This window comes from Electrona antarctica (assembly GCF_951216825.1).
Source record: "Electrona antarctica genome assembly, chromosome: 17".
NCBI lineage: Eukaryota > Metazoa > Chordata > Actinopteri > Myctophiformes > Myctophidae > Electrona > Electrona antarctica.
The window spans coordinates 37,858,620-37,876,129 of NC_136798.1; the positions used below are offsets into that span (position 1 = coordinate 37,858,620).

Sequence of the window (17,510 nt, forward strand, 5' to 3'; positions counted from 1 at the left end):
TGGTTCTCAACCTGGGGGTCGTGACCCCTCAGGGGGGGGGGGGGGGGGGTACACTGACACCACGGCGCGTAAACTCCGCCTCAAACTGTGACTCCGCCCACCACCGGGGGAAGTTGTGATTTGCGCTCGTTCACTGCAATGCAATTTGCGGCATTTTCAAAACAATATTGAGCAGAGTGGCGATTATCAAACGTATTTGCAATGCCATACGTTGAAAGATCTGTTGCCCGTGGACAAGGCACGCTACCTCCGCAAGTTAGATAGCATCGGCATAGATGTGTGTCCGTATGTGATTAAGGATTGGACCAAGTTGCATTGGCAGCCTTAGAATATTCTTACCCCAGGCTAAAACCGGATGTGACGTTTTTGGGCGTTCCTGTCTAGCGTGGTGTCAGTGTATTGGGCGAAATTATTTTGGGGTTTCCCCAGATTATATAAAAAAAAGTTGTTTTCAACTGAATGGCTGGAAAATGGAAAGTTTACATAGTACACATAGTACATGCATAAACTTTCCTTAATGATTATATCTGGTTTCAGTATTTATTTATGATGTAATTGTTTTCTCTATTATTCAGGTTATTGTAGCGTTCAATTTGTGTTGGTGAGGGAAGGGGGGGGGGGGGGGGGTCGCGAGACATGGCCAAAACATTTGCGGGGGTCCCCAGCCAAAAACGTTGGGAACCCCTGATCTAGGCAAGTGGTTTTCAACCCTTTTCATATCAAGGCCCATTATTTATTCTGCATTTGCGCCACGGACCACCGTTTGATGAGATTTAGCCTCTCAAAGCCAAGATTTAGAATATGTTGTTTGTCCACAATTCCATGCTGTATTGATGTTGCTACCATTAGGAGAGATAACAGGCAAATGTTGATCAAAATAACAATATTCTACATTCTCTAATTGTAGACTTCTTGTAAATTAACTTTAGTAATGCAGATGTTTAGTGATGTGTAGCGATATATATCGTATATCGATATATATACTGTATATATCGATATAAACTGGTGACAATTTTAATCGATTTAAAAAAAACATGTATCGCGATCCAAACAGCAGAGGGTGCAGTCGAGTTTAACTCCCATTCTTGTTCAGCGGCCTGCATCACGCGTTGAAAAAAACAAAAACGTTCCTGTCATTTGCTACAATATCGAAAACAAACAGTATTGTAAAAGAAAAATAATGTAACACTGGATTTGTGTAAGAGAAATAATAATAAATGTTTTGGTCATCTGTTTTTTTTCCCCAAAAATATGTTATCCTCAATATGTACTTTGCTCAGCCAATCAAATCATCTCAATTCCGTGCTCAGCCAATCAAATCATCATCGCTATGATTCACACAAACACACAAAGCTATAGTGCCCCCTCAAAAAACAGTAAATAGGCGGTCGATAGTTCCCAATAATCCCTGACCTGTCGTGCGGGCCGTAGCGGCCGCCGGGCAGGAAGCGGGCCATGGCGGCACAGGCGGACGAGGGCCCTCCGCCGGCGGCCCCCTCCGGCCCCCCGGTGGGCGTGTAGAGGCCGCGCGTCGGCGTCAGGCAGCGACTCCCGCCGCCACTGCTCCCGGCACCGCCGTTGTTGCCGCCGCTGCCGACGTTCCGCACCTCGTCCGAGTCGCTCTCGCCGCCCACGGGGCCCTCGCGCTTGCGGTGCGGCGGCAGCAGGCGCTGGCCGGAGGCCGAGCCGACCGAGTCCGTGTCGGCCCCGCCCCCACCGGCGTCGCTGTCGGCGTCGCTGTCCCGCGGGCTGCCTCCGCCGCCGCCGGGGGGCCTCATGGGAGACAGGTGGGAGGCCAGGTCGTAGCGCTGCATGTTGGACAGCAGCACGCGGTTCTCGTACTGCAGCTGCATCACCTGACGGAGGGACGGGGACGGGGGGAGGGACGGGGACGGGGAGGGGGACGGGGAGAGATTTTTGTATTTATCCTATTATTAACCCATTTCGGCCTGACAATCGACATTTAAAAAATGTCTTCAAAATCCTGACAGTTTTCTGAAAAACCATATGTTTCTGTATCAGCGGTGCTCAATATTTCATGTCAAGGACCCCAGAAGCAAAGATTTGAGTTAAAATGTTCACTCTGTAATAATATATATATTCAAAGATTTGAGGCACATTCACGATTTTTCAAAAATAGCAGACCTACACGTTTATAGCGCGCTATGAGCTTGTAGATCTGCTATTTTTCAATAGCTAAAGTATAACATAATGCTTTAAAACACCAAAAGGGGTTCCCGCCCAAAATGGGTTAATCCCAAAGGAAACTTGTTATGGCTCGTACACACTGCCCGATATTTGCTCCGATTATGCTGTCGGGAGCATTTTTGGCGCTCGCCGCCAAAAAACCCCGATCTGACGTAAAATTGGGCTTTGATCGGCGAGGTTTTGCTCGCTGTGTGTGAAAGGAGCTGCGAGAAGATCCAGCGCCGATAAAAGCGCTCGCCGACGCATCCCCGACCATTTCTGAACATCTAGCACGTTTGATATTTGACTCTGTCGCCGACTGGATATCATACAGTATGAACTGGGTTGCGACTGCGCCCCGATAAGGCCTGTATTACAGCCAATGAGAGCACACTGCTCACAGCACTGCTGTCTGTCTGTCTGTCGTGTCGCCTGTATCGATAGATGATCAGATGATAATATATAACCATTATTCCTTGGGTAAATCCCTGTCCTGTGTCGTACATGGTAGCATTAGCCCAATGTTGCTGTTAAATAAACCATAAATCATTTCACTTGAATAATGTTGACAAAACCGCATCGGAGCAAACTTTTGGGCTCTCTCTCTCTCCCTCTCTCTGTGTATGTGTGTGTGTGTGTGTGTGTGTGTGTGTGTGTGTGTGTGTGTGTGTGTGTGTGTGTGTGTGTGTGTGTGCGTGCGTGCGTGCGTGCGTGCATGCGTGCGTGCGTGCGTGCGTGCGTGCGTGCGTGCGTGCGTGCGTGCGTGCGTGAGTGCGTGCGTGTGTGCGCGCGGAGAGAGACGGAGAGTTATTTCACGAAAATCAAGATTTAACGTCCTGTCTCACTGCAGCCCACGTAGGCTACACTACACGCTGTCACAAACATTTCGCCGCCTGTGTGTGTGGCATGCACAGAGAGAGAGAGAGAGAGAGAGAGAGAGAGAGAGAGAGGCGTCCTCTGTGTCGGTCTCGCATCATGCCGGTCATCGTATCATGCACGTGCGTGAGATGTAAAAATGATAAAATAAAAACAAATGAATATCAGGTCTTGATCGCATCTTGGTGAACTCTTGCAGTGTGTGATGCCTAGTCTGCGACCAATCGTTTAGTGTGAAAGCCACAAAGATATAATGACAGCCGATTTAAAAAAAAAAGACTCCTGTAGTGTGAAATACACGACGATCTGATTTCGCCGACAACTTTAAAACTCCTACAGTGTGTAGGGGCCATTAACAAAGTTTAGTTTGTTTTGTTTTTTCCTGTCTTGTCTTTGTCATAAAATGGAAAAATCAATAAAAATATTATTGAAAAAAAACAAAACAAAGAACATTGACCCTTAACACAATCAGCGCCGGGATTTCTTTCAAAATAGAAGCTCGGGGTGCCCGGCAGATATGGCAGCTTTTACTCTGAAAGCCCGGGGGCTTCCGTTCCGTACAAAAACCGGGAGGCATAATGTTGCTTGCTTACCTCACTATGATTACGATCGAGTCTCTCTAGAAGCGTTAATATTAGGTAGGTATTTCAGAAAACTGTCAGGATTTAGAAGGCATTCGTAGAATCGTCCTCAGGTCTAAATGTGTGAAACTACCTTGCCACTCAAGTCGTTGATCTGAAGCCTCGCTGCCTTGAGCTCCTCCTGCAGGGCCTCTGCCTTGGCCGCGTCCATCCCTCCCGCTCCCGCTCCTCCCCCGTGCCGGCCTCCTCCCTCGATGGTGCCCGCCTTGAACCTCATCTTGTTGAGCTCCGCCGTCACCCTCTGCCCGTGCTCCTCCGCGTCGGCCAGGTTCCTGCGGAGCAGCTCCGCCTCGTCCTCCACCAGCTGCAGCTGCTGCCGCAGCTCCGTCAGGTCTCGCCCCGAGTCGGGGCTCCCCGGCCCGCCCTCTTCGCCGCGGAGGTCGTCGAGCTCCGCCCTGAGGCCGCGGTTCTCCACCTTTTGGTGCAAAAAAGAAACGGGTGGGGGGGGGGATGGGAGGAGACAGAATATTGTCATCATCGATCAGACCCGCTCTAGTGATTTTTTAAGGCTCAAGGTCAGACAGAGTTGGGCAAAACAGCTTTTTCTTTCAAGTTCAAAGGAATGCTCCAGAACATTTTTCACCATGATTGCTCCTGCTTCAATTGATTTATTTTACTGATTGTTCTGCATTTAAGTTCCTTTGTAATTTATCCTGATTTATAATGTTGTGTTGATGTATTGTTTTGACTGTACTTGTGAATTGTAACCTCGGCTACATTGAAAATGAGGGCTTGATGATGATGATGATGATCGTTGTCTTTGACTGTCCAAAGGGTAAACAACTGTGTTGAGGAAATCTATCTAATAATTTAGCGATCGCTCGTCTATTTCGCTCGGTCGCTGTCTGTCCGTCCACTTCCGGGTCACCATCGCTGTCTGTCCGTCCACTTCCAGGTCACCAGTGAAATGCATGTTGGGACGGCTTCCGGGTCACCAGTGAAATGCATGTTGGGACGGACACAGATTAATACTGGGACACACTTTTCCACGTAACAGACCCACACGGGGGGGGGGCGAGCGATCGCAAAATTATTAGATAGATTACCCACACTGAACATCATTTGCTGTTCATATATTCAGAACGGGTAAGGACTAGTATTACAAACACACAATATCCTCCCCTCATCCCCACGTATGATTTGTTACCCTTAAAGCAGGGGTGGGCATGGTTAAAATGGAGTTTGAAGTTACAATGGGTCTGTATAGGGAGGGGGCGGGGCAGCTAAAATGAATATCAAAAATCTAAATACTGAATCAAGCAACTTAAAAACTGTCCGAGGTGTTCACACGAGCCTGAGTAGACGATAAAATGACCAAAAATGTTGTTATTATTTTTGAAGTGAAATATCCCTTTAAGCCTAATTGAAATAAATGATTTTGGGGGAGAAGGAACGGCGATCTCCTCTCACCTCCAACTCCACGATCTTCCTGCCCAGGATGTTGGCCTCCTCCTCCACCAGGCGCAGGCGGAGCTTCAGCTCAGACTCCCGCGTGGTGGGCGGGCCCCCGGCCTCGCCCTTCGGGTGGGGGCTGTCCAGGTCGCCGTAGAAGGAGTGGTACTTCCGAAGCTCCGCTTCCAGGCGGTCCTATTTTTGGGGGAAGAATGATTAGAATACTTCATTAACAGTTTGCAAAGAGTACAGAGGTTATGCAATAGACCGTATGCAGACCGCTGCCATCTTGCCATTAAGTTAATAGCAGGCTGGCAACTAGCCGCAATTTCCCATTGACAGCCCATACTGTCCAAACAGGTCAGAGTTTGGAAGCACTCGGTTTCATCAAAGCAACGTCCTGCTGCCTCCTACATTATGTGCAAATTCAAAACAGGTGGTACGCAGGGTCGTTGAGTGATATCCAACGAGCACTTCCGTACTCCAACACTTGCAAGACATTTCTTGACAGAAAATAGCTCATAACATGTGATTTTTGTGAAACAAACACTTTTGCAGATAGAAAGAGGATAATTCAAGCTTTTCATACAGCTGCAATGCTGGTGAGTTTGACGTCGTTTTTATACAATCAGATTATTCGACTATTCTGGTTGGATGTATGGGCTGTCAATGGTAAATTGCGGCTAGTTGCCACCCTGCCATTAACTTAATGGCAAGATGGCGGAGGTCTGCATAGTGCTAAAAAAAGGATGACACAAAAAGCCCTGAGGGCTCGTTTCCATTGTGGTCGTACTGTATGCATTCAATTCATCAAGAGTCAAGACATATAAAGACATACGGTACGGTACTACAGAGTCAATACTAGTAGCAGTAAAAGTATATTTATTTGCAGGAAAGAAAACAGTGGGGGGGATCATTTTAAAGATGGAGTCCCGTGATCCCCCCCCCCCCCCTAACATCAGGTACTATGTTTATACTAGAAGGAAGAAGTCACACTTGTTGATGGCTGGTGGTGGTACTGTAGGCCAGGGGTTCTCAACGTTTTTGGCCGGGGACCCCCGGAAATGCTTTGGCAATGTCTCGGGACCCCCACCCCGCCCCCTCCCGACCCCCAATATAAATTGACTGCTACAATAACCTTAAACCATTTTGGGCGGGAACCCCTTTTGGTGTTTTAAGCATTGTTATAATTTAGCTATTGAAAAATAGCAGATCTACAAGCTCATAGCGCGCCACCGAGTGGCGCGCTACGAGCTTGTAGGTCTGCTATTTTTGAAAAATCGTGAAAATAAATTTTAAAAAATCTTTTTTTTTTTGGAAAATAATTTGGGGACCCCCTAAAATAATTTGGCGACCCCCCGAGGGGTCGCGACCCACGGGTTGAGAACCCCTGCTGTAGGCCATTCCACATTTTGCTGGCATAACGGTAGAACAAATAGACGACGGTATGCGTGTGACATCATATGGCATACTGAGTGGCAAAAAACGACTTTCTGGCCTTGACAGCCCGAGTACTGTATATACCCTCTATAGAGCGCCGCAGTCCCGCCCCCTACCATGGACCAGGAAATGATTCTCCGTTCATTTTCCTCATAGACATTTCAGAAAGTATTTATTTAAAGACGTTTACGCCGCGGACAAAGCCAACTTTACTCGAGTCGTGACAAATCTTGACAACAAACACAATTTTTTGGGCCGAACAAATAATTAGAAAGAAGAAAAAAACGGCAGGTTACAACACTTTTTTTGTTGTTTTTCTTCTTTGTAATTATTTGTTTGGTCCAAAATATTGTTTGTGTTGTCATGAGTTGTCACGACTCGAGTTGGCTTTGTCCGTGGCGTAACCGTCTTTAAATAAATACTTTTTGAAATGTCTATGGGAAAAATGCGTTGGGATTCATTTCCTGGTCCATGGTAGGGGGCGGGACTGCGACGCTCTATTCACCCCCATGTTTGTGCCGAATCTGGGGTGATGAGATCAGTGGGGCTCCCTCTGGTGTTGCTGTGCCCATGTATGGGCGTTCCTCACCTTCTCCTTGTCGATGGTGGCCGTCTTCTTCCTCATGATGACCGCCTCCTCTTTGATGAAGGCCAGCTGGCACTTGAGGTCCTCGTTGTCCTCCTGGGGAGAAAGAAGACAAGCTGTCATATCGCCATGTCTGTCGGGGGCACAAACCCTTATATCGCAATATTTCATCTTATTAACCCATTCCGTGCTTTTCTCGAGATATCTCGTGGAAAGTTATTAATTCCATTTTAGCCATCCACGAGAGACACGAGATTTGATTACAAAACATTTAAAAATGTTATAGGTTTTTGCGTTCTGGCCTTCTGGCGCTAGCATCCCTATAGGCCTCTCATTGTAGAAACAGCCTGCATGACAATCTGCGGTACACGTGCACACGCGCACAGGGTTATTAGTGGTATTTATGCTCAGAATGGCATAAAATGCCATGTTTATGGCCTATGAAAACATTAATCCGAGCCGCGCTAATCATGCTGCTGCTCTGGGGGGGGGGGGGGGGGGGAGAAAGAATCTGCAGAAGCAGGAAGCCCGAAACACTCCAACTTCTTTGCTTTTATGGCATGGCCCCGCCTTATCGCTGCTTGCAGCTATATTTATTATAATTATTGATTGAGGGACACTAGCCCCTCCAATGCATGGGTTTCCGTAATAGGCCTATCTCACAGAATTTCCCCGCCCGCTTAATACGCCCCCTTTCCGCGTTAGTGGTGATAGCGTGACGTCACTCCATAGACACTACATGTTAACAGAGGTAATTTAAGAAGTCTACAACTTTTGTTTTCTCAAGGTAAGGTTTGTTCTATCTGTTCGAGCTGATTTACCATCTTGTTTGCTTCATAATAATATTGGTCTGTCACATTTTTACATTAGGAAATGTACTTAGATTCTCCAGAGAAAAAAACGTGTAAATGCTAATGTTAAATGACACCACTATCTACCGGAAGGGGGCGTGGAAAGGGGGCTGTGAGATAGGCCTATTACATCATATGGCAGCCAAGTCTATGGACTTTTTAATATGCTGACATTCCCTCAGTGCTGTTTAGCGACATTCCTTTCTAAACCGTACACGGCTTGTGCTTATACCCACGCCCCGCTTCCGTGGCCAACACAGAAGTGCCTCTCGGCTACAACTGCGGACTGTTTTTGAGTGGTGCAACCACTCCCTTACGGAGCTGTGTGTGTGGCTGGCTGCCTGCTGGGTGCCTGGGTATGAGCACGAAAATAGCATGATTGTTTTTCACCACCTGTGCGCAACCTAACACACACACAAACACACACACGCACATATTAACTGTATGATGATTTCGGGTGTGCCAGTACAGTACAGTGACAGTACAGTACAGTACATTAGAGGGTACAGTAGAAGGACCCCCACACGGTAACTCTGTCATTTCTCAACCGTTTCGGACGTGGGGCGGCTCGGCACCGTTCAAGTCCCAATGTCGTACGGTGGAGTGTGCACATGGTACTGGTCTGTGGAATCAGATGCTGGGGTTGAATTCCAATATAATTGTAAGAGGTCTTGGAAGGGGACATCTGGATCAAGGGTACATTCTTTTGAGAACTGGTTATGATGAAGACCATTATTATAACACAGAAAAATAATTGTAATAATAGTTGTAATAATATTGTTCATTATTTTTTCAAAAAGTAAAGGATAGATGGGCACTGGATATATTATTATTAAGGCTCACAAATATCACATATCCTCATTGCCAAGACACGTGTGCAAATTTGGTTACCGGTATGTGATGAGTGTGAAAATCTGGTAGAATTGTAAGAATGGTAAGTGGAAATGAAAAATTGAATGTAATGATTTTCAAATTGATAATGTGTGCACGCTGCAGTACTGTCTCTCACCTCAGTAGGAGTGTGTGCTGTTTTCCTGTCCGTCTTCTGGACGTCCTTACTTCCTCTTCTCTTTTGAGTCTGTTGGGATGATGGCAGACACGTCATTTGCAAAAAATAAGTTACCAAAATAGTGAGAATAGTGGTTCTACAATCTAAATACATGTCTAAACAACTGCATTTAAAGGTAGGGTAAGTGATTTTCTTTGGTTAACATAACACCAGGGCTCCACCGGGCGCGTCAGCGTCGCGTCAGCGTCGCGTCTCCGTCACCGTTTTAATCAATGAAGGGTGCTCCACTGCCCGCGTTGCGTTGCGTTGACGGAGACGCGACGCATGCATTCAAATTGAACCGGTGCGTTTTTTGACGCACGCGACGGAGACGCAACGCGCCCGGTGGAGCCCTGGTGTAAGTGTTTCACTAGTTACCCGAGTTAATTGATAAAGACCTCTTTCCCTCCCAAACAAGGAGTTACGTGAGTTGTGTTTTCATTATTTAATTCACCATTTTTTGATAACTTTTAAGACATACAAGGTTTCCCGCGGACACAAAAACAACTCTTTTTTTGCAACCCATGTTTTTCACCCAGTGTCAATTATCTAATGTACTCCTGGGTGCTACACTTCTTCTGCCAACCTGGGGGGTTGGACCTCATGCTTCCTTCTATCCATGAGGAGTCCAAGCTGCTTCTTTTCACCTGACAGGGGAGAATTTCCCCTGTCGGACATACTGTAGCGCGTGGAAGGAACACGTTATTCCGACCAGTTCCTTTCCCCTCCATCAGGCGCCCCGGCTGACGAGGGGGAGGTAGTTTAGAGACCAGGATTACTGCATGTTTTTGTGAGCGTACCTACCCTAGGGGACACGGGGAGAACATGCAAACTCCACACAGAAAGGCCTTTTTGCCAACCCCACCTCGGGTATGGGCACTGCTGACGCGGAGGAGCGAACGCACCCCCAGCACCCACAGCGTCCCCAGCACTACCGACTGTGCCACCGTGCCATAAGTTTGACTAATCTTAACACTGGGTTTCTCTCCTTACCAGGGTGGCCATTGTCCCACATCAGCCATTTTGCTTCAGGACATGGAGTCAAACAAAATGACCAATGTTGTTGTTGGTGTTCCAGTTCAGGTTAGAAACTGCAGCAGATGGCAGCACAGCTGCAGCTTATCAAATAATAACGGGTGCGTTAGATTTTAGGTGTGGCCCAGCCACAGCCGCACCAGTCAACTGGATTCTATGCACATTGGCATGTCATAAATCATCCTCTCATCCCCCTTCAGCCACTCAAACCCTAGCATCCCTATGCTGGGCATGTAGTTGTACATCATATTGAGGCATAACAGCCTGCTAAAAATAGCAGATCTACAACTAGCTCGCAATGTGATACGTTCTCACGATCACAAATATCAAAATATATATTTTGAAAAAAAAAAAAAAAAGCACTGAGAAAACTGTTGCGCCTTTCTTCGTCCTTTTTTTCTTTTTTTCTTTCCAAATTTGACTACGGTAGCGGTGGTCTCAAAAACATAAGGGAAACTTTGACAGGAAAAGACTCGCTCACCGTATGGAAAATATAAGTAAAACTCCTTAAACTGAGACTTAGAAAAAAAAATATTTATTTTATCATGCTCATAAAGTGCTCAAAGTGCAATTAAAAAGCAAACGTTTCGGTCCTAGGACCTTCGTCAGTGCTATATGATATAGCACTGACGAAGGTCCTAGGTCCTAGTCTCAGTTTAAGGAGTTTTACTTCTATTTTCCATACGGTGAGCGAGTCTTTTCCTGTCAAAGTTTCCCATACATTTTTAAAACAAACTCTAAAATCTAAGAAATTCCATAAAAAATAATAATAATAATAATTACGAAGTTAGGAAATCTGCTTGCTGATCTACAAGTTGCGAGACTTGTAGATAATTAAGCCCTCAGCGTAATGCCCGCTCAGCTTAAATGCCTCACCTCTTTGGTTCTGTCCAGTTCGTTCTGCAGGGCCTGCTTGGTCACCTCCACCTCGATGAGCTTCTGCCTCAGCTTCTCGTTCTCCTCCTCTGTCTTGGTACGCTTCTCCTCCACGTTCTCCAGCTCGTGGTGAAGCCTCACCGACACGTCTTTGGCTACCTGCGGGCGGTGTTAACAGTACACCGTCTTTAATAACACCATGATTCAATCTTTGACTGCCATCTAGTGTTCGAATGCGTTGACTGCAGATCTGCCTCTCGCCTGCGCCCATTATACGGCGCTGGAATTGTTTCCGGGTTAAACAGGAAGGGGGGGGGGGGGGGGCTTCCGGAAGTGGAACGACACCACACAACACAGCCCACAGCCTTTATAGCCAGCAGTACAACCAGCTTAATTTTTTCAGCGATGCGATACAAACTCACAAATGATTTACGATCGTCGGGTGCGCGGCGGCGCACCATGGACAGCTCTCTAACCTTTGGAGATACGCCGCTTTGAAAGTCATGTTATAATGGAGGCTCAACGGAGCTGGATTTAAAAATCGCATCGCTGCTGGGGAAGGAGGAGGGCTATACTACCCTGGAGCAATGATAAAAGGTAAACAGACGGACGGCGCGTCCATATATGGACTAAACGGTTGGCTATACGCTTATACGCGTAGTTGGCAAGAACAGGTCCCAGGCGTTTATACACGTAGATGGCAATAAAAAGGTTAATAGAGTCTTTGGCTACCTTTGGTGGTCCTTAACACCATCAGCATGGTTTCTTTACGGGGGATCTTCTCTGGTGCTTGACGTGCAGGGGTCAAAATCGCCATGCTGGCTTGTGGTATACGTTTTTGTCCAAATATTTTTTTTGCCACGGACATACAAAATTAACAATTATACAAATTATATTACCAGAAACTCATAAAGAGCTAGCCCTGAATGAGCGTAACAGGTCTGTAACTCTCAGAGTTAAGGCCTCCTTGCAAATAATACATTTCTTCAACAAGTAGTTGGACTCCTAATGTCGCCGTAATTAAGTGTCATACATATTCTGAAGAAAACCTGGAGACTTGACATTCAGTAATTGGGTGTTATGATCAAAATAAGAACATTATAATGGCGTGTAGAAAGAGAACATCTATAATTTGCCACGGACAAGACCAAGTCTCACTCACACACACACACACACACACACACACACACACACGCGCACACGCCCACACACAGTGCATGCTTATGCACACATTTCATTTATTGATATTCCCATTAACGCACAGGGTGGGGACACAAACCGGTTGTGTAATACGAGACCTGCAAGGGCAGCTACCGTAAACTTACAGACAGGAAGCGTCCCTTCCGACCCCTCGTCTCCTCTCCTCTCCTCGCCTACCCTCCCCTCTCCTCTCCCTCCCCCCTCTGCTCTCCTATGCTTTCAATCCTCTCCTATCCCTCCTCTCCTCTCCTCTCCTCTCCTCTCCTCTCCTCTCCTCTCCTCTCCTCTCCTCTCCTCTGCTCTCCCTCATCCCCTCCCCTCCCCTCCTCTCCTCTCCTCTCCTCTCCTCTCCTCTCCTCTCCTCTCCTCTCCTCTCCTCTCCTCTCCTCTCCTCTCCTCTCCTCTCCCCTCCCCTCCCCTCCCCTCCTCTCCTCTCCTCTCCCCTCCCCTCCCCTCCCCTCCCCTCCTCTCCTCTCCTCTCCTCTCCTCTCCTCTCCTCTCCTCTCCTCTCCTCTCCTCTCCTCTCCTCTCCTCTCCTCTCCTCTCCTCCCCTCCCCTTCCCCCTCGGGTACATACATACCTTCAGGTCCTGCTCCAGGCTCCGGAGCAGCTCCTCATCGATCTCCCCGGCCTGGGCGTAGCGCACCCTCTTCCTCTCGGCCTTGCGCAGGCGGTACTGCAGGATGCGGCAGTTCTTGTTGGCACGCTCCAGCTCACGCCGCATGTCCTGCAGCTGGCACGTGTCCTCCTCGTAGAAGGTGTCGCGCATCTCGTCCATCTCCGTCCGCATCTCCTCGATCTCGCACTGGGGGACGCGGCGGTGGGATATTTTTTTTTTTTACTTTGGTAAAAGTATAGTCTATCATATGATGATATTTTTTTTATGTGATTAATCCGTTCTCAAATATTCTATTAACGGCTAGGTGTGCTGTCATGCTCATTTTCAGCACGGCTGGATAGCCGATTTCAACCAATTGCTTGGTCAGAAGAACTACCTGTATTAATATAAATATTTCATTCACTTTTGTCTTTTTTTCTCCTATTTTGGGCGACTCCTCTGTGTGCCACCAGAGGTGAGCTCAAGTACCACCAGTTGTACTGGTATTAGACTGGTATACTCAGTGTTGTTTTTGGCAGCAAATTTTGATTTTAGTTTTAGTCATAGTCTCTTGAATAGTTTATACTTAGTTTTAGTCACATTTTAGTCACGTGGAATGTTTTAGTGTTTAGTCTAGTTTTAGTCGACTAAATATCATAGGATTTTAGTCGACTAAATCTACAGTTGATTTAGTCGACTAAAATGTATTTTGGCGGATCAGTCATTATGGATCATAATGACTGATTTTACACTTACGATCTACAAGCTCACCACGCGTCGCGCTGCGACGCGTTGTGACCTTGTAGATCGGCTATTTTCAGCATGCAACCAAGTGTAAAATGACTTATACTGGATCTCTTGTCCACTAGTCCCCTCCTAACATTTTACTCTAGTTTTTATTTGTTGACAAAATTGTCATTATATTTAGTCTTAGTTTAGTCATCGTAGCTTAGTTTTCATTTAATTTCCATTTAGTTTTCGTCAGTGAAAAGAGGTAGACTAGTTTTAGTCGACGAAAACAACACCGCTGGTACTAGACCAGTGGTTGGGAGGAACCTCTTGCTGGTACTAGACCAGTGGACCTCTTGCTGGTACTAGACCAGTGGACCTCTTGCTGGTACTAGACCAGTGATTGGGAGGAACCTCTTGCTGGTACTAGACCAGTGGACCTCTTGCTGGTACTAGACCAGTGTTTGGGAGGAACCTCTGTGATAGAACACGCACCTGTAATGGACAGGGAGTGGAGCTGCCTGCACGCACAACAGCAGACCATTCACAGGTCTCGTTCTCTACAGGCTTCGTACGCACATTATCAGAGGAACATGCTCTGTGCTGTCCGTGTTTCATGGCCGCCTCAATGCTTTTCCAATGGAAGTCACGTGGTTCGACCAAACAGTTGTGTGTGATGGGGGGAGGGGGGGGGGGCAATCAAACACAAGTGTTTGGTCAAACCACGTGACTTCCATTGGAAAAGCATTGGGGCGGCCATGAAACACAGGCAGAGCACAGCACAGTTGTTCTTTATGTGTGTACGAAGCCTACTAATTCCCCACGAATATCTGTGATTCTCATTTTCCTACTGTCAGCAGACGTGAGAGCTGTCAATTCCTTGTTTCAATCCAATTGTGTTTATTTATATAAGATTATATAGACAGTCTATTCAAAGAAGACGATATTTGTGCCGCGCGTCATGCGCAATTTGCATTCGGTCTGTTCAGTTTCATGAATTCATTGTGCATGAAATACTGAATGGATTTCAATAATATAACATTCTATATAATCAGTAACATGTAGGTGATACTGTATGTATCACTATCAAATATAGTTCCACATGTCATCAATAAAATCATTGTGTTTTGAAACATGGGCAGTACAGTCCTCAGTGTTGCTGACCATGGGTGCGTTCGGAAATGCACACGGGGAATGTGCTCTGTTTTTGAGTGGTGTAAACCACTCCTACAACTGGCTTTGTTAGTGCAGAAAAAATGAGCATGGTTGCTATGTTCACCCTGTTCACCCGGGTGTGATTTCCTACAACTGGCTTTGTTATTGAGTGGTGTAAACCACTCCTACAACTGGCTTTGTTAGTGCAGAAAAAATGAGCATGGTTGCTATGTTCACCCTGTTCACCCGGGTGTGATTTCCTACAACTGGCTTTGTTAGTGCAGAAAAAATGAGCATGGTTGCTATGTTCACCCTGTTCACCCGGGTGTGATTTCATTACGTCAGACATGATTTCATTACGTAAGACAGGCTATATAAGACCTTACACCACTCAGTTCACACGGGTGTGATTTTTTGAGTGCACTGGGCGGTGATGCTATAGAGCGCACTGAGTGTATTTACAAACGACCAGTTAAAACAACACACCTTCCTGTAACATTGAAAGTTAATTAATATATATAACTCTATGAATTCATAACATTAGCCTAATGTAGCTTTTAGCGAAGGTTCAATGAGGAAGATCTCTGTTGTCATCTACAGCTTGAGAGGCCAGCTAATCTAGCCCATAGCCTCAGATAAAGACAGAGTTACGCAAACAGCGTTCGCTTCATGGGGCCAGTCCAATGGCGGCTCTCCTACATAGACTTCTATTGAGAATGGGGACAACCAACTGGGACAAGTCCTGGACCGGAAGTAGGCAGAAATGCATCGGACTCTGCCTGAGTCCAATGCATTTCTGCCTACTTCCGGTGTGGGTTTTTTTTTTGCTTGGTGGATGCCCCCCCTCCCCTCATGATGCCCCAGGCAACTGCCTGTTCTGCCTGATGGGAGGGCCAGCCCTGGCAGTGGGATTCGAACCCAGGAGGTGTGGATTTGTAGTCTAGTGATTAGACCACTATACAGAATTGGTTTGCAAGCTGTAGTAAAAGCATGAGAATGCTACGCCCCGCCCATTCCTGTCGACATAGGCCTATATATATATATATATATATATATATTCCAAATATTGCACATTATTTTGCTTATTTGTTTGAGGGGTGCTAACCCCTCCTATGCCCAGCTTTATGTTTGTGTGAATTTTGGCCATACTTTGATTTGATAATTGTTTGGTTGAGCAAAGTACATATTGAGGATAAAAAGTGAGGGCAGAACATTGAAGACGCAAATTGTGATTGGCCGGAATGAGAAGATGTCTATGATGATAAGAGCGCCCCTCACTTCACACGGGTGTGATTTTCTTAATAGCAGATCTACAAGCTCACAACGTGTGTGTGACATCGCAATGCACTGTGAGGTCTGCTATTTTCAAATAGCCCAATGTATGTATGGGTTTAAAATGGTTACGCTGATTTTTAAGCTATATTATTAACTCGTTTTGCAGGGGACCCCACTGGAACCCTCTCAAGGACCCCTGGGGGTCCCCAGACCCCACTTCGAGACAACGACACAGCGAAATCCAGTGTCACTGTTTAATCTTGTATCAGTTTCATGTTCAATCATGCTATTTGGATAACATTTGAATGTTATTTGGTTTGTGCAATAATGAATAGGCCCTTGCTGCAGACATTTAGGCTACATGGCACATAGGCCTACTATACAGGCTGCATTCTAATTCGTGTATCGATCTGCTAAGAATGACATTCCCTATACCTACATACAGGCTACAATGTCATTGGAGCCACTCTATGTCGATAACCAATCGATTATCTGTGGGGCTGGAGCTATAGATCAATTGGGTTTGGCTTTTGTGAAGCTTCAGTGGACATCGAGGATGTCCATTTGGGCCAAATGTAGGCCTAGTCAACAACAACAAATCAATGTCTGCTTCTGTCTCTGTATCATGCACTTAAATAGGCCTATGCTTTCCTCCTGCAGTCGACATTACGACAATAATAAAGACAGCTGTGATATAACTTAACCACCTGCACATTTTAGCCAAAAACATAGATTTGTGGTGTGTAGACGAGAGAGAAAAAAAAGCCTCGCAGCCAATTAAGTGAGCCAACTCAGATCTAGTTCACAAGTCTATGGTTTAAGTTGTTCATCATCATCACGATCATATTCACAAACTGTACAGGCCTATTATATATAAATTGCATGAAAAGACGTTTCAAACCTTGAGGTCTTCGTTTTCCTCCAGCAGCCTTTCCATCTCGTCGTGGTCGAGGAGGAAGGCCTGGTCCTGCCGCTGCTGCTGTGTCACGGACCCCACGGCCACGGACCCCGCCTCGGTGGCCGGCGGCGCCGGTGCCTTCCCTCCGCCGCCGTCCTCCACCACCACCACCACCGCCATGCCGTCGCCGCCGCCGCTACTGGCCGCCTCGCTCTGCTGCATCCTCACCGCGCCGTCGCCTCCCTTCAGCCTCTTGTGGAGGTGAAAGTGGATGAGCTCCGTCTGCAAGCAGCCGCCGCTCCACCACAGACCACCACCCAGACGGTCCAGGCCCGGTCCGCAGCCTGTGCTGCCGCCGCTCACCGGCTCTCCTCCTCCTCCTCCGCTTCGTTGTTTGTCTTCCTCCTCCGGCCTCCTCCTCGGCGGCGGAGGGTCTTTCTGCGGTCTCGCAGCGTTCTTCTCCTCGGCCCGGTGGTGGTGGTGGTGGTGGTCCGACTCCGACGAGGAGGAGTCTCCCGTGATGCAGATCAGGCGCAGAGAGGAGGAGGAGGTGGTCTGACGTGGTCTCTCCGCGGCCGCAGCAGCAGCATCCGCCCTGGTCGGAGCAGCAGTAGCAGGAGGAGGAGGAGGAGGAGTGACACGCTCAGTTTCAGCACCATCCGGGGGAAGAAGAACAGCTGCTGCCTCCTCCTCGGCTCTTCCTACGTCAGCAGCGCTCCGGTG

The 17,510-nt window shown here is 47.1% G+C and overlaps 2 protein-coding genes across 2 annotated transcripts in view; one reads left to right on the forward strand and one right to left on the reverse strand.

Moving 5' to 3' along the window:
* The window catches only part of LOC306940755 (microtubule cross-linking factor 3-like), a gene marked incomplete at its 3' end in the record, with an annotated part of 19,663 nt that extends 2,658 nt beyond the window's left edge, over window positions 1-17,005 (reverse strand). Inside the window, exons 1-8 of the mRNA XM_079525938.1 lie at window positions 16,791-17,005; window positions 12,713-12,937; window positions 10,933-11,091; window positions 8,983-9,051; window positions 7,126-7,218; window positions 5,115-5,291; window positions 3,778-4,119; window positions 1,414-1,856 (exon numbers count right to left, since the gene is read on the reverse strand). Of these exons, the coding sequence (XP_079382064.1) occupies window positions 1,414-1,856; window positions 3,778-4,119; window positions 5,115-5,291; window positions 7,126-7,218; window positions 8,983-9,051; window positions 10,933-11,091; window positions 12,713-12,937; window positions 16,791-16,967 (1,685 nt within the window). The 5' untranslated portion in view covers window positions 16,968-17,005. The remainder of the gene's footprint in view (window positions 1-1,413; window positions 1,857-3,777; window positions 4,120-5,114; window positions 5,292-7,125; window positions 7,219-8,982; window positions 9,052-10,932; window positions 11,092-12,712; window positions 12,938-16,790) is intronic.
* LOC306941099 (nuclear factor 7, ovary-like) overlaps window positions 1-17,510 on the forward strand; it is a gene marked incomplete at both ends in the record, with an annotated part of 275,860 nt that overhangs the window by 92,745 nt on the left and 165,605 nt on the right. The gene's annotated exons all lie outside the window — the stretch shown is intronic.